The 21,235-nt window shown below is 38.7% G+C and overlaps 2 protein-coding genes across 2 annotated transcripts in view; one reads left to right on the top strand and one right to left on the bottom strand.

Annotated features, from left to right (window-relative positions):
* LOC127863242 (sentrin-specific protease 1-like) overlaps nt 1-21,235 on the top strand; it is a 289,205-nt gene that overhangs the window by 202,789 nt on the left and 65,181 nt on the right. The gene's annotated exons all lie outside the window — the stretch shown is intronic.
* Nucleotides 492-21,235, bottom strand: part of LOC127863240 (nucleolar MIF4G domain-containing protein 1-like) — a 32,984-nt gene continuing 12,240 nt past the window's right edge. The window contains exons 7-14 of the mRNA XM_052402627.1: nt 20,515-20,636; nt 17,161-17,254; nt 16,298-16,528; nt 15,706-15,831; nt 14,083-14,210; nt 8,035-8,199; nt 3,986-4,117; nt 492-871 (exon numbers count right to left, since the gene is read on the bottom strand). Coding sequence (XP_052258587.1) covers nt 593-871; nt 3,986-4,117; nt 8,035-8,199; nt 14,083-14,210; nt 15,706-15,831; nt 16,298-16,528; nt 17,161-17,254; nt 20,515-20,636 — 1,277 coding nt within the window. The 3' untranslated portion in view covers nt 492-592. The remainder of the gene's footprint in view (nt 872-3,985; nt 4,118-8,034; nt 8,200-14,082; nt 14,211-15,705; nt 15,832-16,297; nt 16,529-17,160; nt 17,255-20,514; nt 20,637-21,235) is intronic.

A 21,235-nucleotide genomic window follows, 5' to 3' on the forward strand; every position in this document is an offset into this window, starting at 1 on the left:
CACCATTGTCAGAAATTCCACCATTCTCAGAATATTTTTTTATTTGTTGCCATAGCAACCAGAATTTTTGACGTAGGAACAAAATGAAATGATGTGCATAATGTCCATTTTGCCATCTATCCATGTTCCAAGTTTCATGAAAAAATATTAAGAACTTTTAAAGTTATCCCAGGATCCAGAAAACCACCATTTTCAGCAGTATTTCTAGTCTATTTGTTGCCATAGCAACCAGAATTTTTGATGTAGGAACAAAATGAAATGACGTGCATAATGTCCATATTGCCATCTATCCATGTTCCAAGTTTCATGAAAAAATATTAAGAACTTTAAGTTATTGCAGAATCCAGAAAAGAGTGACGGACGGACGGATGGACGGACTGATGGACGGACTGACAGACGGAGCGCAAACCATAAGTCTCCTCCGGTGAAACCGGTAGGGGACTAAAAAACAACAACATGTATTTCATACCAACAGATATTGACAAATAATCTTTGTCATCAAAAAGATATTTAATTGCAAAAAAAATGAACACAAATTCATCAAATCATTTCATTCTTGTATCAGAAAAAAGTTATAAAAAAAAATGCTATCCTATAAAAGAACATGCCCTTTTCCCCGTGATAAAACTGTATCCACAAGTTCAATTCTCTCCAATAAAAGCGGATTTTTCGGTTCGGCCTTTTTCCAGCGAGTGAGAAAATGTCTGAGGAAGAGTCTAAGTCCCTCGTGTAGGGGTTTCAGCTTATCCAACTGAGCAATACGGGTAAAGCAATCCTTAACTATGGCTTCTGGATGATCCAGAAGAATCTCCGTCATAATCTGCTTCAGAAGACGCACCATGGATTTATCGAGGGTTCCAAAAGAGACCACCTGGGAATAGAAAAGTGCACTTTGTTCATCTATCCGTTTAGTGGATTATCATATTTAATTTGCCTGTGATCAGATAAATAATATTGAAGCACAAGCAAATGCAAATGTTTCTGTCGGAAAGTGAAGATGTACTTAATTATTAATCTCTGGATGCACAGACAGACAAACATGGTGGTTCTATATTAAAAATGAAAAAAGACACTATTATTTAGAAACTTGTCCAAGGCCTAGTTTTATAAACAAACTCAAGTCAATATTCTCACTCAACATGTGTTGTTTCTTTTTAATTTGTGAGATTAATAGTGTCTTGTTCTGTGAAAATTGGGCAAAATGCATGTGCGTCAAGTGTTGTCTGCACAGGCTAATCAGGGACTACACTTTCCGTTTTAATGGTATTTTTTGTTTAAAGGAAGTTCCTTTTTACCGAAAATCTAGTTTAAGGGGAAAGTGTCGTCCCTGATTAGCCTGTGCCCAGTGTATTTCGGGTCACCACGAACTTGACCTTTGACCTAGTGACCTGAAAATCAATAGGGGTCATCTGCGAGTCATGATCAATCTACCTATCAAGTGTCATGATCCTAGGAAAAAGCGTTCTTGAGTTGTCATCCGGAAACCATTTTACTATTACGGGTCACCGTGAACTTGACTTTTGACCTAGTGACCTCAAAATCCATAGGGGTCATCTGCGAGTCATGATCAATTTACCTATGAAGTTTCATGATCCTAGGCATAAGCGTTCTTGAGTTATCATCCGGAAACCATTTTACTATTTCGGGTCACTATGACCTTGACCTTTGACCTAGTGACCTCAAAATCAATAGGGGTCATCTGCCAGCCATTATCAATCTACCTACGAAGTTTCATGATCCTAGGCTTAAGCGTTTTTGAGTTATCATCCGGAAACCATTTTACTATTTTGGGTCACTGTGACCTTGACCTTTGACCTAGTGACCTGAAAATCAATAGGGGTCATCTGCGAGTCATGATCAATCAACCTATCAAGTTTCATGATCCTAGGCATAAGTGTTCTTGAGTTATCATCCAGAAACCATTTTACTATTTCGGGTCACTGTGACCTTGACCTTTGACCTAGTGACCTGAAAATCAATAGAGGTCATCTGCGAGTCATGATCAATCTACCTATCAAGTTTCATGATCCTAGGCCTAAGCGTTCTTGAGTAATCATCCGGAAACCATTTTCCTATTTCGGGTCACCGTGACCTTGACCTTTGACCTAGTGACCTCAAAATCAATAGGGGTCATCTGGGAGTCATGATCAATGTACCTATGAAGTTTCATGATCCTAGGCCCAAGCGTTCTTGAGCTATTATCCGGAAACCACCTGGTGGACTGACCGACCGACAGACCGACCGACAGACCGACATGTGCAAAGCAATTTACCCCTTCTTCTTTGAAGGGGGGCATAAAAACAGACGGGTTATACTTCTTATTGAAATATTAAAATAAAACAAGAATAATCAGAGGTTTGATAATATCCTTTAAGATACTTACACTAAGCTAAAAAGCTCTTTATTATGACAAGTGTCCTGTACCTACCTTGAGAATGGAGAGAGACAGAGCCGTGGTGGTAAACAGGTGGACCAGCAGCTTGCTGTACCTTCCTTGAGAATGGAGAGAGACAGGGCACGGGTGGTAAACAGGTGGACCAGCAGCTTGCTGTACCTACCTTGAGAATGGAGAGAGACAGAGCCGTGGTGGTAAACAGGTGGACCAGCAGCTTGCTGTACCTTCCTTGAGAATGGAGAGAGACAGGGCCCTGGTGGTAAACAGGTGGACCAGCAGCTTGCTGTACCTACCTTGAGAATGGAGAGAGACAGGGCACGGGTGGTAAACATGTGGACCAGCAGCTTGCTGTACCTACCTTAAGAATGGAGAGAGACAGGGTGCGGGTGGTAAACAGGTGGACCAGCAGCTTGATGTACCTACCTTGAGAATGGAGAGAGACAGGGCCCTGGTGGTAAACAGGTGGACCAGCAGCTTGCTGTACCTACCTTTAGAATGGAGAGAGACAGGGCGAGGTGGTAAACAGGTGGACCAGCAGCTTGCTGTACCTACCTTGAGAATGGAGAGAGACAGGGCGCGGGTGGTAAACAGGTGGACCAGCAGCTTGCTGTACTTACCTTGAGAATGGAGAGAGACAGGGTGCGGGTGGTAAATAGGTGGACCAGCAGATTGCTGTACCTACCTTGAGAATGGAGAGAGACAGGGCCCTGGTGGTAAACAGGTGGACCAGCAGCTTGCTGTACCTACCTTTAGAATGGAGAAAGACAGGGCGAGGTGGTAAACAGGTGGACCAGCAGCTTGCTGTACCTACCTTGAGAATGGAGAGAGACAGGGCGCGGGTGGTAAACAGGTGGACCAGCAGCTTGCTGTACTTACCTTGAGAATGGAGAGAGACAGGGTGCGGGTGGTAAATAGGTGGACCAGCAGCTTGCTGTACCTACCTTGAGAATGGAGAGAGACAGAGCGCGGGTGGTAAACAGGTGGACCAGCAGCTTGCTGTACCTACCTTGAGAATGGAGAGAGACAGGGCGCGGGTGGTAAACAGGTGGACCAGCAGCTTGCTGTACCTACCTTGAGAATGGAGAGAGACAGGGCCCTGGTGGTAAACAGGTGGACCAGTAGCTTGCTGTACCTACCTTTAGAATGGAGAGAGACAGGGCCCTGGTGGTAAACAGGTGGACCAGCAGCTTGCTGTACCTACCTTGAGAATGGAGAGAGACAGGCCGTGGTGGTAAACAGGTGGACCAACAGCTTGCTGTACCTACCTTGAGAATGGAGAGAGACAGGGCCCGGGTGGTAAACAGGTGGACCAGCAGCTTGCTGTACCTACCTTGAGAATGGAGAGAGACAGGGCTGTGGTGGTAAACATGTGGACCAGAAGCTTGCTGTACCTACGTTGAGAATGGAGAGAGACAGAGCCCTGGTGGTAATTATGTGGACCAGCAGCTTGCTGTACCTACCTTGAGAATGGAGAGAGACAGGGCACGGGTGGTAAACAGGTGGACCAGCAGCTTGCTGTACCTACCTTGAGAATGGAGAGAGACAGGGCGCGGGTGGTAAACAGGTGGACCAGCAGCTTGCTGTACCTACCTTGAGAATGGAGAGAGACAGGGCGCGGGTGGTAAACAGGTGGACCAGCAACTTGGCAAGGTGTGACCTGCGCCGATCTGACAGGCTGCCCAACTCCTTGAACTGGTCCCACAGGCTGAACTGGAAACCCATCTGTAACAAGGGTAGGAACATGAATAGGATACATGTATGGGTAAAATAACAAAAAGTTTTCAGCAGATCATATGGGCAACTTCTCATGATATGATGGGTTAATAAACAACAATTTGGCGCTCCAATGCATAGGAATTTAACTAAAATTTCCCAAGTTGTTGCACAGCCCAGTATAAGAACATGAAAAAGTTGTTAATTGATTATAAACAATCATAATGCATAAAACATTTTTTATTCTAGCAAAATTCCATAAACGACAAGGCTATTGTCAAGCAGTATGGTCCCCTACTGGCTCCACTATTGTCAGAAATTCTACCATTTTCAGATTTGTTTTTTTGGCCATAGCAACCACAATTTTTGATGTAAGAACAAAATGAAATGACGTGCATAATGTCTATATTGCCATCTATCCATGTTGCAAGTTTTATGAAACAAGAGCTGTCGGAGGACTGCGCGCTCGACTATTCGAGTGCTTGACAGTATAACGTAAGCCATCATGGGGAAATTGTTCAAATTCAATAATTTATTAGACGATCTTTCAAAAATAAAACAAGAGCGCCGCATGACGGAGCAATATACGCCCGATTCGTGTGCCATTGGAGATGATACACTGATGATTGATGTATTTGTTTTGGAAATAAGCAAAAAAAACAACAACAACTTATATAACTGATATATTCATATATATGCATTGATATCAACTTGAACTAGAGCTTTGTCACTGAATGTGACTTATACCCCCATACCACTTTGACGCAGGATAAAAAGTTGTTTAAAAGTTTCGGATGAATACAATTTGAATTAGAGTCCGGACAAAGTGGCGCCGTTGAAAATGCACTAATTGACCCTATGACCTAGTTCTTGACCCGACATGACCCATATTCGAACTTGACCTAGATATCAACTAGATGCAACTACTGACCAAGTTTGGTAAAGATCGGATGAATACAATTTGAATAAGAGTCCGGACAAAGTGGCACTGTTGAAAATGGACTAATTGACCCTATGACCTAGTTTTTTACCTGGCATGACCCATATTCGAACTTGGCCTAGATATCAACTAGATGCAACTACTGACCAAGTTTGGTGAAGATAAGATTTATACAATTTGAATTAGAGTCCGGACAAAGTAAAATGCACTAATTGACCCTTTGACCTAGTTTTTGACCCAGCATGACCCATATTCGGACTTGACCTAGATATCAACTAGATGCAACTACTGACCAAGTTTGGTGAAGATCGGATGAATACAATTTGAATTAGAGTCCGGACAAAGTGGCGCCGTTGAAAATGCACTAATTGACCCTATGACCTAGTTTTTGACCCGGCATGACCCATATTCGAACTTGGCCTATATATCAACTAGATGCAACTGCTGACCAAGTTTGGTGAAGATCGGATGAATACAATTTGAAATAGAGTCCGGACAAAGTGGCCCCTTTGAAAATGCACTTATTGACCCTATGACCTAGTTTTTGACCCGGCATGACCCATATTCGAACTTGGCCTAGATATCAACTAGATGCAACTGCTGACCAAGTTTGGTGAAGATCGGATGAATACAATTTGAATTAGAGTCCGGACAAAGTGATGCCTTCCGCCCGCCGCCCGCCCGCCCGCCCACCAAGGGGTTTCACATAATACGTCCCGTATTTTATACGGGCGTATAAAAAGGAAAAAAAAAATTTTTTAGGGGGGGGGGGGGGTGGGAGGTGAGAGGGGGGTATAATGTGGGGTGTCGTCATTTATTAGATGATGTTTAAAAAAAAAAAATTGGGGGGGTGGGGGGTGAGAGGGGGGTATAATGTGGGGTGTGGTAATTTATAAGACGATGTTAAAAAAAAAAATGGGGGGGGGTGAGGTTGGGGGGGGGAGGGATTCTGGTAGGGGCGTGGGGTATTGTTTGGGTGGAATCCATTGTGGTATTCAGGTAAGTGTTGTTTTGTCAAAGTAATACTAAAATGTGATCATAAATAAAGATGTTATGGCAATTTAAGCAAAATGTTCAATTATCTAAGTGTAAAAGGAGCCATAATTATGTCAAAATGCTTGATACAGTGGTCTGCTCTTGTTTATAGGTTGGGGTCATGTTGATAACCAAGTTTGCAACATATAAAAGCAATATGTCAAAGGATATAGGAAATATTTGGGGTAGAACGCAAACTTTAACATAGATTTATCAATAATATGCATATTCTAAGTATAAAAGGGGCAATAATTATGACAAAATGCTTGATAGAGTTGTCTGCTCTTGTTGATAGGTTGGGGTGATGTTGGTAAACAAGAATGCAAAATATAAAAGCAATACGTCAAGGGACAATGAAAATAAATGGGGTAGTATGAAAACTTTAACATTTGCTGCATATTCTAAGTGGAAAAGGGGCCATAATTATAACAAAATGCTTGATAGAGTTGTCTGCTCTTGTTTATAGGTTGGGGTCATGTTGGTAAACAAGTATGCAAAATATGAAAGCAATATGTCAAGGGACAAAGAAAATATTTGGGGTATCACAAAAACTTTAACATTTGCATGCAGACGAAGACGCAGATGCCGGGGTGAGTAAGATAGCTCCACTTTATATATTTCATATATAATAGTCGAGCGAAAAATATTAAGAACTTTTAAAGTTATCGCAGGATCCAGAAAACCACCATTTTCAGCAGTATTTCTAGTCTATTTGTTGCCATAGCAACCAGAATTTTTGACGTAGGAACAAAATGAAATGACGTGCATAATGTCCATATTGCCATCTATCCATGTTGCAAGTTTCATGAAAAAATATTAAGAACTTTTAAAGTTATCGCAGGATCCAGAAAAGTGTGACAGACAGACAGACAGACTCACAGACGCACAAACCATAGGCCCCCAATGGTGAAACCGGTAGGGGACAATTAAAATCCTTACTTTATTTTACTGTTTTCCTAGGTTTGAAACTACCGTTTGCCTTAAAATCATTTTACTTGATGACATTTTTCTTTAGTAAATATTGGATTGACAGTGAATTGTTTGTTAAAACTATCACACATACCATGGGACCTCACTGTCACAGTACAGAGCCTGAACTATTGATTTGCCCCTTTAAAGATGCTGAATCTTTAAATCTTTAAAACAATAGCATTTTTTTGCAAATACATTAAAAATGACTATTGCTAACAGATTCACAGTCATTTTATTTTTTTTTGTCTGGCCTATCAAAACATTAAGCTAGTGATCCTATTTCTGTGATGAATGCTGGGGTCTTTAGAGTCGCGCTCTGAGAAAACGGGGCTTAATGCATGTGCGTAAAGTGTCCGCACAGGCTAATCAGAGACGACACTTTCCGCTTTTATGATATTTTCTGTTTAAAGAAAGTCTCTTCTTAGTAAAAATATATTTAGGCGGAAAGTGTCGTCCCTGATTAGCCTGTGCGGACTGCACAGGCTAATCTGAGACGACATTTTATGCACATGCATTATGCCCAGTTTTCTCAGAACACGACTCTTTGGATCTCTCATGTTTGTGCATAAACATCTACAGACATATTTCCGAAGATAATTGTCAAAGCGGGTGATTTAAATGTAAATAAAGAAAGCTAGAAATGGGATTTATTCATACAATGTGGTTTGTGAAACAGAGTCAAAACTATTATTTGAAACAAGATATTAACAAATTTCAGTAAAGATCCTATTCAGCATCTTAACACATTTGTTATTGATTGGTGCCAAAAATGTCTTCAAATATAATACAAGTGTTTCTGACATACACATTTTAATTCACAGCCCACTGTTTATGTTTAAACTTTTACATAACGTGTTCAGCTAATTGTCTTTAAAATTCTTGTGGCAAAAAAAATACTTGGAGTGTAGAGTGAGGATACCTGATAAGTCCTATTCAAATGCAAGCATAGATTAATTTACTAGCATGAATTGAACTATACCTGATAAGTCCTGTGGTATTCACAAAATTTCTGAGAAAGAACCGCATAGAAGGGATTGTAGTTTTTCTCCTGCATACAACAGCTCAGAATAACGATTACCACCTCCTGTTGTTGGTTGGACTTCAAACCGAGACGGAGCAGCTTTTCAAAGGCATCCAGAAAATCCTGGAAAAACAAAGGGCAATACCAAAAGCTCACCCTGAGCATAATGTTCACTGGTGTGCAAAACATGCAGTTGAGAATCGGAATTTTATAGGAAGCAGTAATAGTTCACAAAAGAAAACAAGAGGGCTTGAAAGGCCCAAAGTCGCTCACCTGAGAGGAAAGGAACTGACCTGTCTGTGCAGCCTAACATGTCATTAGAACAAAATGTTCTTACCAACTTTCATGACTAGTGAACAACCTGGCAGCCACGTTTTTCTACAGACCAGAACCATTTTCATACACATCCAAGATATCATTTAAACAAATATTCTGACAAAGTTTCATGAAGATTTAGAGTGTTAACAAGGTTTTACTATAGCTATATAAGTAAAAATGCCACGCCCCCTTGGCGGCCATGTTTCTACACCAACCGGAACCATTTTCGAACTCATCCAAAATATCATTGGGACAAATCGTCTGACCAAGTTTCATGATGATCGGACAATAAATGTGGCCTCTAGAGTGTAAATAAGGTTTTACTAAAGCAATATATAGCCATATTAGGAAAAATGCCCCGCCCCCTGGTGGCCATGTTTTTAAAACAAACGAAACCATTTTCGAACTCATCCAATATATCATTGGGACAAATCTTCTGACCAAGTTTCATGAAGATCGGACAATAAATGTGGCCTCTAGAGTGTTAACAATATTTTTCTATAGCCATATATAGCCATATAAGGAAAAATTCCCCGCCCCTTGGCAGCCATGTTTTTCAAGCAAACATAAGATCGGAAAATAAATGTGGCCTCAAGAGTGTTAACAAGATTTTACTATAGCCATATTAGGAAAAATGCCTACCCCCTGGCGGTCATGTTTTTCAACCAAACGGCATCATTTTTTAACTTGTCCAAGATATTATTGGGATAAATCTACAGACCAAGTTTCATGAAGATCATACAATAAAAACAAAAGTGGCCTCTAGAGTGTTAACAAGATTTTACTATATCCATATATAGCCATAAAAGGAAAAATGCCCCGCCCCTTGGCAGCCATGTTTTTCAAGCAAACATAACCATTTTCAAACTCATTCAAGATATCATTGAGACCAATCTTCTGACCAAATTTCATGATGATTGGACAATAAATGTGGCCTCTAGAGTGTTAACAATGTTTTACCAAAGCCATATCTGGCCATATTATGAAAAATGCCCGGCCCCCAGTTGGCCATGTTTTTACAGCAACCAAAACCATTTTGGATCTCATCCAAGATATCATTGGGACAAATCTTCTGACCAAGTTTCATGAAGATCGGAAAATAAATGTGGCCTCTAGAGTGTTAACAAGGTTTTACTATAGCCATATAAGGAAAAATGCCCTGCCCCTTGGCAGCCATGTTTTTGAACCAACAGGCATCATTTTTTAACTCGTCCAAGATATTGTTGGGATAAATCTTCTGACCAAGTTTAATGAAGATCGGATAATAGATGTGGCCCCTATAGTGTTAACAAGATTTTACTATAGCCATATAAGGAAAAATGCCCCGCCCCTTGGCAGCCATGTTTTTCAAGCAAACGCAACCATTTTTGAACTCGTCCAACATATTATTGGGATGAATCTTCTGACCAAGTTTCATAAAGATTGGACAATAAATGTGGCCTCTAGAGTGTTAACAAGGTTTTACTAAAGCCATATATAGCCATATAAGGAAAAATGCCCGGCCCCCTGGTGGCCATGATTTTAAAGCAACCAAAACCATTTTGAATCTCATTCAAGATATCATTGGGACAAATCTTCTGACCAAGTTTCATGAAGATCGGAAAATAAATGTGGCCTCTAGAGTGTTAAAAAGGTTTTACTATAGCCATATAAGGAAATGCCCACCCCCTGGTAGTCATGTTTTTCAACCAACCAGCATCATTTTTTAACTTGTCCAAGATATTATTGTGATGAATCTTCTGACCAAGTTTAATGAAAATCAGATAATAAATGTGGTCCCTATAGTGTTAGATTTTACTATCGCCATAGAAGGAAAAAAGCCCCCGTCCCTTGGCAGCCATGTTTTCAAGGAAACGCAACCATTTTCAAACTCGTCCAACATATTATTGGGATGATTCTTCTGACCAAGTTTCATTAAGATTGGACAATAAATGGGGCCTCTAGAGTGTTAACAAGGTTTTACTAAAGCCATATATAGCCATATAAGGAATAATGCCCTGCCCCCTGGTGGCCATGTTTTTCAAGCAAACGAAACCATTTCAAACTCATCCAAGATATCATTGGGAAAATCTTCTGACCAAGTTTCATGAAAATAGAAAAATAAATGTGGCCTCTAGAGTGTTAACAAGGTTTAGCTAAAGCCATATAAGAAAAAATGCCCCGACCCCTGGCGGCCATGTTTTCAACCAACCTGCATCATTTTTGAACTCATCCAACATATTATTGGGATGAATCTTCTGACCAGGTTTCATGAAGATCGGACAATAAATGTGGCCTCTAGAGTTTTAACAAGATTTTACTATAGCCATATATAGCCATATAAGGAAATATTCCCCGCCACTTGGCAGCCATGTTTTTCAAGCAAACGTAACCATTTTTTAACTCATCTAAGATATTATTTAGACCAATCTTCTGACCAAATTTCATGACGATTGGACAATAAATGTGGCCTCTAGAGTGTTAACAAGGCAAATGTTGACGCCGCACAACGGACGACTGACAAAAGGCAATCACAAAAGCTCACCATGAGCACATTGTGCTCAGGTGAGCTAAAAAGGGAAAAAGGCACAAAGGAGGAAGGGTGGTCCTTATTCTGTCATTAGAACCTCTTTACCAATAACAAAATAACAATATGTGGTATAATTGGGCGCTAAATTAAACAAGAGGGCCATGATGGCCCTGTATCGCTCCACTGTTTTTTCTTTGCGAAAAAAACGTGTAATGCGCATGGGTTGAAATGTACTCAAGCATGTGACTTTCTCTTTCTATCCCTCGTCCCACTGGGCGCTTAAAGTTGGAAGGGTGAGCATTTTTATATATGGAAAAAGTTACTACAGTGTTAACTAAACAGACAAAAAAGCCCGGGAATTGTTGCACAGGTCCTTTGCTTATAACGTAGGTACATTTATCTCTCCAAAAGATATTGTCGTTCTTTCTATTTCACATATTTTTAGATGCTGAAGATCAAATCTACGCATTTGATTTGAAACAGATTCACAAGACCCATAGGAATCAAAATGCCTTAACCCTTTACCAAACAACACATTTTGGACTTTCCCAATTTGAAATGGAATATGAAGGAAATGATCAGGTAGGGTAGAAATAATTGTGATAAAAGGAGAAATTGCTCATCAATTTCCCTAAGACCAACAGGCCTGAGAATATTATGATAATCTAAAGATTATTTCTTTATATTTATAAATGTATTTAATTAAGTAATACATTTGACTTCTAAGATCAATTCATAACTTGTATTAAGAAAATTATAAAATGGTCAGAAATATACATGGATTTTTGAGCAATTGACAATCATTTCAACAATTCATGATCAGTCACGATTCACAAATGGAACAATGAATCATTAGTCATTAAAAAGCAGCATATACGATAGTTAAGAACATTGCACTTCATTAATTTCAACACCTTCTCTTGGATACAAAGTTTGAGTTTACCGTGCAGTATCATATATTGACTTTCCTTGAAATAATTATGTTCATGGAAGTTGTGTTTTTAAAATCAATAATATATTATTAAACTGGTTTTAACACTACAAAAAAGACATGAAATTAACATGTCATCCAAAATATTTTCATCCGGATATATGGTCACTTTCGACATATTTAAATAAAACCCGACTTTTTTCAGTTTATAAGAAAAACATTCATAACACATGTTCTTACTTCAATGCCTTTGTAAGCAGTCACCATCTGACCTAAAATGGCACTAACTGACAGGGTTTTATCTCATGTTTACAAGATGTTGATGTTGTTGTTGGTCACAGCCAAACGGCCGCAGTAATCTCCACTGGTAAACGTCATATGTTCAGTTTTGTGACCCCTGGAGCCGGGTCAAATTTGAGCCCAGGGAAATAATTTGAACAAATTTGGTAGAGGACTATTAGATATCACTACATACCAAATTTAGTAGCCCTAGGCTCTATAATTAAGAACAAGAAGATTTTTAAAGTTTGCACAAAATAGGCCTTATTTAAGCATATGTTCATTTTTGTGACCGCTGGGGCAAGGTCAAATTTGTTCCTAGGGGCATAATTTGAACAAACTAAGAAGAGAACTATTAGATGTCACTACCTACCGAATTTGGTAGAAATAGGCCCAATGGTTATGGACAAGATTTTTATAGTTTGCACAAAATGGGCCCAATATAAGCATATGTTCAATTTTGTGACCCCTGGGGAACGGTCAAATTTGATCCCAGGGGCTTAATTTGAACAAACTTGGTAGAGGACTTTAAGATGTCATTACATACCAAATTTGGTAGCCCTATGCCATATGGTTATGGACAAGAAGATTTTTAAAGTTTGCACAAAATAGGCCTTATATAAGCAAATTTTCGATTTTTTGACCCTCCAGGGCAGATCAAATTTGACCCCAGGGGCATAATTTGAACAAACTTGGTAGAGGACTATTAGATGTCACTACATACCAAATTTGGTAGCCCTAGGCCCAATGGTTATGGACGAGAAGATTTTTTAAGTTTTCACAAAATAGGCCTTATATAAGCAAATTTTCAATTTTTTGACCCCCCGGGGCAGGGTCAAATTTGACCCCAGGGGCATAATTTGAACAAACTTGGTAGAGGACTAGAAGATGTCACTACATACCAAATTTGGTAGCCCTAGGCCCAATGGTTATGGAAAAGAAGATTTTTAAAGTTTGCACAAAATAGGCCTTATATAAGCAAATTTTCAATTTTTTAACCCCCGGGGCAGGGTCAAATTTGACCCCAGGGGCATAATTTGAACAAACTTGGTAGAGAACAATAAGATGTCACTACATACCAAATTTGGTAGCCCTATGCCATACGGTTATGGACAAGAAGATTTTTAAAGTTTGCACAAATAGGCCTTATATAAGCAAATTTTCAATGTTTTGACCCCCCCGGGGCAGGGTATAATTTAACCCCAGGGGCATAATTTGAACAAACTTGGTAGAGGACTATAAGATGTCACTACATAGCAAATTTGGTAACCCTAGGCCCAATGGTTACGGACAAGAAGATTTTTAAAGTTTGCACAAAATAGGCCTTATATAAGCAAATTTTCAATTTTTTGACCCCCCGGGGCAGGGTCAAATTTGACCCCAGGGGCATAATTTGAACAAACTTGGTAGAGGACTATAAGATGTCGATACATACCAAATTTGGTAGCCCTAGGCCTAATGGTTATGGACAAGAAGATTTATAAAGTTTGCACAAAATAGGCCTTATATAAGCAAATTTTCAATTTTTTGACCCCCCCGGGGCAGGGTCAAATTGACCCCAGGGGCATAATTTGAACAAATTTGAAAGAGGTTCACCACAGGAACATTCCTGAGAAATTTCATCAGATTTGGACGAGTAGTTTAGGACAAGAAGATGTTTAAAGAAAAAGTTAACGCAGGCACGCACAGACGCACGCACGGACGCACACACGACGGACACAGGACCATGACATAAGCCCCGCTGGCCTTTGGCCAGTGGAGCTTAAAAAAAAAACCTTCATAAGCGATAAAACCTCTCAATGGAAGTGATTTATGATGACAACTACCACTTACAATTAACTCAGTCGTTGAATACAAACCTAAATAAATTATTCTTTGTTAAAACCCAATTTAACCTATAATCAATGCAATGTCTTTTATTTTTCTAAAACTGTTTTTATATTTAGCATTCTTAAGCAAAGAAGCATACCTCACTGGTCATTATGATAAAGAAAATATTCCTGCGCAGCTCTGTATTCATACGCTGTTTCCGTGCCAACGCCTGAAGCTTGGAAGACACTTCAAGACCACCAACAACAGAACTATTTTTTGTTCCATCTAAAAAATATTTAAAACAATAATGCTCTTTAAAGAAAGCATATACAATCTTATTACTAAAAAAAACAAACACATAAAATATTGATGAATCAAAAAGTAGTATAAAACTTCATAGTCACTAGTACTAGAAAATAAACACAAGTGCAATTGTATTCATCAGCTCATAGTGTTCTGTGGTTCTGCAGAAAACTACTTCATGTACACAAATGGATATTTTAAGAAAAACCACATTTATCTGTTCAGTTTTGCTTGTAGGACACAAACTCAATATCAATTGTGCAACAAATATAATATAACATTTCAGTATCCGTGTAAAAATGTCATTTAATTTAAACAAATATACATTTCATTGAAGCAAACAATATTTGATTGATGATTTGAATTAATTTTAGATCACATTCTCCATTCATAGTCATCTGTATGTTTAAATTGCAAGAATAAAATGTTGAGATACAAATCTTATGTACTCACTTTAACATTAACCACATTTTACTAGTGTCATTCATCACATTGCCAAACAATTATCATACAGATAAAGTCATAACACCAAGTAATGTGTATTGGCGTCTTTTTTCTCTGTTTTCCACAGTATTCCAGTCATATAATGTGGGTTGGTTAACCCACTTACACTTTCTTAGTTTCATTGTTTAGTTGTATCACTTCTGCACTGGGGTCTGCAACTAGGACATTTACTGGATACTAATAAGCAACATTGATTTAGGGGCAGTTGGACATAGGTTGATCACCATGACCCAACATGAGTACTAACACATAATTTGAGCTTAACCCTTTCCCACTCAGAAGCAAAGTAAAAATGGCTATGTGCAAACAGAATAAAACCAGAAAAGCCTGCGAGTAATATGCAATCTGTTCAGTTTTTTTGCTGTTTGTTGCTCAATATTATCTAAGGGTTGGAAATTCAGCCTTTAAAACTTGAATATTATAAGAAAGGTATTTTAACTGTCTAAGGGACTACAAATGTGTCAAAATACGTATCTAAGTGGTAAAGGGTTGAAAGTTTAAACTAATTAATTTTTTTATCAGACTTGTCACGTACAAAATGCCATTTTTTTATGCAAATCACAATGCCCATATTTCCTTCTAGATTCAGTAATAGAAGGGGACATTAAAATGAACACAACAGTGCATTTAATATTATTTTAGAATATAGGCCATGTAACAGTATCATACTATAAAGAATATACAAAACAAGAGATGTGTTTGTCAGAAACACAATGCCCCCTTCTGTGCTGCTTTGAAGCCAAATATTTGACCTTTGACCTTGAAGGATGACCTTGACCTTCCATCACGCAAAATGTGCAGCTCCATGAGATACACATGCATGCCAAATATCAAGTTGCTATCTTTAATATTGCAAAAGTTATGACCAATGTTTAAGTTTTCAGACGGACAGACAGACTGACAGACGGACAGTGACATTTTTTTATGCCACCCTTCAGGGGCAAAAAAACATATGCAACACAAGGATGGTAACCTTGCTCGGTGTTCTTTGTATCTTTCCCCTCCCATGAAGATCCCACAAGCCACCATTTGCCATGTTGCTCTGCGTTCAGTAAGTCCTCCAGAGAGATATGAAGCTGATTGTCACCAAAATGACCGCCTGAAGCAAAGTAAGTTTTCTGGTCAGCATACACATTCAAAACTTACAATGTTTGTGTACCACTTACATTTTCAGGTAAATAAGGGAACATTATGATATCACAGTAAATCAGAGATTTTTTTTTAAAACCAATTTGGACATAATTTGGTTTAAGAGAATATGTCTCATATTGTTTAAGACAAACCAAGAAATAAAAACATAAGTTGAGAATACTAATGCATGAAAAAACATAATTTTATTCTTTCTCAAGTAAAGTGTAATAAATTGGCTTAATCACTTTTATTCCTATATGTAATTATGTTCCAAGTTTCTATAAGACTTTTTACTTGTAATCTCATTATTTGGTGTATTTTGACCAGTCAAAAAAAACATGTGATAAAATTCCATAACACATGTTAATTTGACCCCAAACAAAATAGTTCTGTCAATTTTTCACTAAAATCAACAAACATATTTTATGTCATACCCCGCATATAGTTGCGGATCATTTTCCTCAGGTGTTCAAGATGATCTGGATCATAGTTTGGGATCTTGCGCATGTTGTTGTTCCGGATCGCCAAAATGACCTCGAGCATGAACCTAACCCTCGACTGGTCAGCAAGGCTTGACCCCTCTGGACCAGACGCCTTGGACTGGATCTGAACAATCAGATCCTTCAACTCTGCAGGATCGTCCTTTCGTAGTGTGAAGCCCACGTCTGAAAAATGGTGGCTTTCATTGCTATTACATCTTACATTTGACTATATTCATGTAATTTTACTTAAGTGTCTCAATGGGCCTTATTGTTTTGTAGTTGACTGGTCAGTAAATTGGTATTTCAAGCCAGTTATAGGTTGACTGGTCAGTAAATTGGAATTTCAAGCCAGTTAAAGGTTGACTGGTCAGTAAATTAGAATTTCAAGCCAATTACAGGTTGACTGGTCAATAAATTGGAATTTCAAGCCAGTTATAAGTTGACTGGTCAGTAAATTGGAATTTCAAGCCAGTTTTAGTTAACGCGTTTAACAGACCTTGTGGCCAGAAATAGTTTTGGAACTATTAGAAAGACTCCATATGGTATGAACAATTATTAAGAATCACTAAAACGAATACATTTAGTAACAAAAACCTTCTCCCTGACCCCATCTGCCCCATATGCACTCCCAAATGATGATAAGATACATCTACGTTGGCAGTCTCAAGACATACACCTAATTCAATTCATTCTCGCCTTATTCAGCCAAAAACATACTGGTATTAATTTCATCTCTTTGCTATCTCTTAAAAATACTCAGAATATTTATAATAATAACTAAAACTGTATACTTAAATACATTTATACATTCTTACGTCTTAGCATCAGAAGAATCAACTCTACATCACGCTCATGAAAGCTCTCTGCAAGCTTGCGGATCACACTGAAGATCAATAGGCTATGCATCACCTGAAAAAAATCAATATCAGTATTTTTTCACATAAGAACCACGCTCTGTGGAAAAGGGGCTTACTGCTTGTGTGTACACTTACTGCTTGTGTGTACACTTACTGCTTGTGTGTACACTTACTGCTTGTGTGTACACTTACTGCCTGTATGTACACTATTTTCCCAGATAAGCCTGTGCAATAGGGGACAACATTGTGCACTTATATGGATTTTTCATCTAAAAGATGTCCTTTCTTTACCAACATCCATTCTATGCAGAAAGGTTTGTTCCAGATTAGCATGTGTGGACTGCTAAGACTGGATTCCCACATACCAAATCATTTATAATGAACAACGATATGGTAAATTAAATCATGACAAGAACAGTTTTGACATAAATTCATGAACACACTACATTAGAAGAGCGGTATGTATATTGTTATCGATAAGATTCGGTTTATATGCATGTATTGACGAATGACAACACAGCATGGCAATGAACAGGACCTATATTATAGGCTATTCTTAGTATGCCTGTTTTTATAGCCCCCTGCAATAAATGATTTCAAAACTAATAACGCTGTCCTTTTATAACCCTGTCTCGTGGCACTCGTCATCCTCGTTATATTGGAGTCACAGTGTATTGATTAAACAAAGAAAGAGAAATTGTGCAATACAAAAAAGTTAGCTGCAAACACATACATAAGATAACAACATCAGCAAATAATTATGTTTACATTTACATTCTATCAGCATGACAGGTCATTATATCAGAAACAAAATAAATCTACATATCAATTATAAACCTTTGATAAAACTTATTTCAACCATAACTAGGCAAATAAGAGCTTTGTCACAGACAGGACGAATACCCCCACATGCCGCATTGACACAGAATATTTTGCATGTAGTCTTCACAAAAAACAGCGGACACCATGCTCAATATTAAAAACGCACTAAGTGACCCCGTGACCTAGTTTTTGATCCGGCATGGCCCATGTTGGAACTTGGCCTAGACATCATCTAGATACAACTTCTGACCAAGTTTGGTGAAGCTCGGATAAAAACTACTTGAATTAGAGAGTGTTCACCATGCTCAATGTTTAAAACGCACTAAGTGAACCCATGACCTAGTTTTTGACCCGGCATGACCCATATTCGAACTTTACCTAGGCGTCATCAAGATACAACATCTGACCAAATTTGGTGAAGATCGGATAAAAACAACTTGATATAGAGAGCGGACACTTCATGCGGACCGACAGACCAACCAACCGACCGACCGACAGACAGAACGACAGACAGACAAGCTCACTCCTATAAACACCCCTAAACTTCGTTTGTGGGGGTATAATGATGGATCTAAGTCTCCCCCAACTTTTGTTCAACTGCATCTTTAACCCCAAAACTGTCTGCATGCACTTTACAAATAGCAGGTGCTCTTATGTATATAAAAGCTGAACACTTCATAATTTCCATATGGGATTAATGGATTATTAAGCCGAAATATTACTGTAATTTGTCAAAGCGTCCATTTTCTAAGACCTTGCACTGCATAAGCATGAAGTTAAAGTTGACAAGCTTAAGCCTAACAAGTAGTCAAACTAGAAAGTACTAATTCAACATAGAATGTGTTAATCTGTGATAAAGCATGTGAGCCGTGCTTCGGGAAAATGGGCCTCAATACATGTATGTACAGTGTGCAGTCCACACAAGCTAATAAGGGATGACACAGCGTTTATGGTACCTTTTGTTTAAAGGAAGTCTCTTCTTAGCAACAAGAGCACTGCATTACGGTTGCCAACACTCGGCTGTGGTGCAGTTTTGAATATATGAAAGCTTGTCAGATTTTTATTTTTAATTTTTAGAGGTCACAGTGACCTTGACCTTTGACCTAGTGACCCCAAAATGGGTGAGGCATGGAGAACTCATCAAGATGCATTTAAATATTAAGTTTCAAAGTTGTAGGTGAAAGCACTTTGATTAAAGAGCCAATATTAAGGTTTTAGCACGGCGCACGCGAACGAGCTGGCTATGACAATACCTCAGATTTTCTCCAAAAACAGCCAAGATAAAAATCCAGTTTAGGCAGATAGTGTCATTACTGAACAGCCTGTGCAGACTGTCAAAGCTTGGAGGACATTTTACAAGCATGCATTTAATCCCAATTTCCCTCAGCGAGACTCATCACAATCATCACAATCACCAGGCAGGTTGTCCCTGATCCTGAAGACAGTTATATCAGACCAAGAAGTTACATATGCAACCAGCATAGCTCCTGATCAGTCTTCGCTACATGTATAGAGATGCACAAGAAGAAAATCCAGTAAAGCAAGAAAGTGTCGTTCCTGATAAGCCTTGCATACTGCACACGCTAATCTGGGACGACACTTTATTGCACATGCATTAAACCCCCTTTTACAGATTTTATACACCTTGAAGTTATATAGATGGGCAAGGAGTATGACCACATTGTCATACAGACCTTGAAGTTGTATAGAAGGGCAAGGATGACCACATTGTCATACAGACCTTGCAGTTATATTGATGGGCAAGGAGGATAACCCCATTGTCATACCAACCTTGAAGATATATAGATGGGCAAGGAGGATGACCACATTGTCATACAGACCTTGCAGTTATATAGATGGGCAAGGAGGATGACCACATTATCATACAGACCTTGAAGTTATATAGATGGGCAAGGAGGATGACCACATTGTCATACAGACCTTGAAGTTATATAGATGGGAAAGGAGGATGACCACATTTTCATACAGACCTCGAAGTTATATAGTAGGGCAAGGAGGATGACCACATTGTCATACAGACCTTGAAGTTATATAGATGGGCAAGGAGGATGACCACATCGTCATACAGACGTTGAAGTTCTATAGATGGAAAGGAGGATGACCACATTTTCATACAGATCTTGAAGTTATATAGATGGGCACGGAGGATGACCACATTGTCATACAGACCTTGAAGTTATATAGATGGGCCAGGAGGATGACCAGATTGTCATACAGACCCTGAAGTTACATAGATGGGCAAGGAGGATGACCAGATTGTCATACAGACCTTGAAGTTATATAGATGGGCAAGGAGGATGTCCACATTGTCATACAGACCTTGCAGTTTTATAGATAAGTAAGGAGGATGACCCCATTGTCATACAGACCTTGAAGTTATATAGATGGGCAAGGAGGATGTCCACATTGTCATACAGACCTTGCAGTTATTAAGATTAGCAAGGAGAATGACTATATTGCCATACAGACCTTGAAGTTATATAGATGGGCAAGGAGGACGATCACATTGTCAATCTGCTTGCCTGCTCCGTAGTTCTCCTCTCGCAGCAGATGGTCAAACTGGCGGGCAAACTCCTGCAGGAATGCTGCACCTGTGTACAGGAATTGTGTCAATTTGTTCTATTAAGGCAGTCACAAAACATTTTTAAAAAGCTGAAATATTTTGTTATGAGCTTTGTTTGTAATTAAATAGACAGTTTCCATTAGAATTACTGGTATTAAGGAAGATTCCACAGTTTTAAGAAAAAGTTAGTCTATTTTTTATGAGCTTATTTCATTAATTAAATGTTGCAATTTGTGTTCAAAGATTGAGGCAAAATTTTTAACAAAAGCTGGACTATTTTTATGAGAACCTTTTGTTGATTACATTTAATTGTCAACAGTTGACATAAACTGCTTTTAATTTTTGTTTGCCAACCTGCTGCGATAAAATACACCCAGAACAAAATTTAAAATACATAGTTAACTAAGATTCAATTACTTTACAGCCACAAATTTAAAGACATAAACGTATTGGTATGCCTTATACTTTGCCTTCAGATGTAAAACCTATGTGTTACACGTTTTTTACCCACTTCTGACCCAACATTTCTTACCAACTTCTAACCCAACATTTCATGTCTACTCTAACCCACTTCTGATCCCACATTTCTTACCAACTTCTGATCCCACATTTGTTACCCACTTCTGA

Source organism: Dreissena polymorpha, unplaced genomic scaffold, assembly GCF_020536995.1.
Source record: "Dreissena polymorpha isolate Duluth1 unplaced genomic scaffold, UMN_Dpol_1.0 chrUn003, whole genome shotgun sequence".
Classification (NCBI taxonomy): Eukaryota; Metazoa; Mollusca; class Bivalvia; order Myida; family Dreissenidae; genus Dreissena; species Dreissena polymorpha.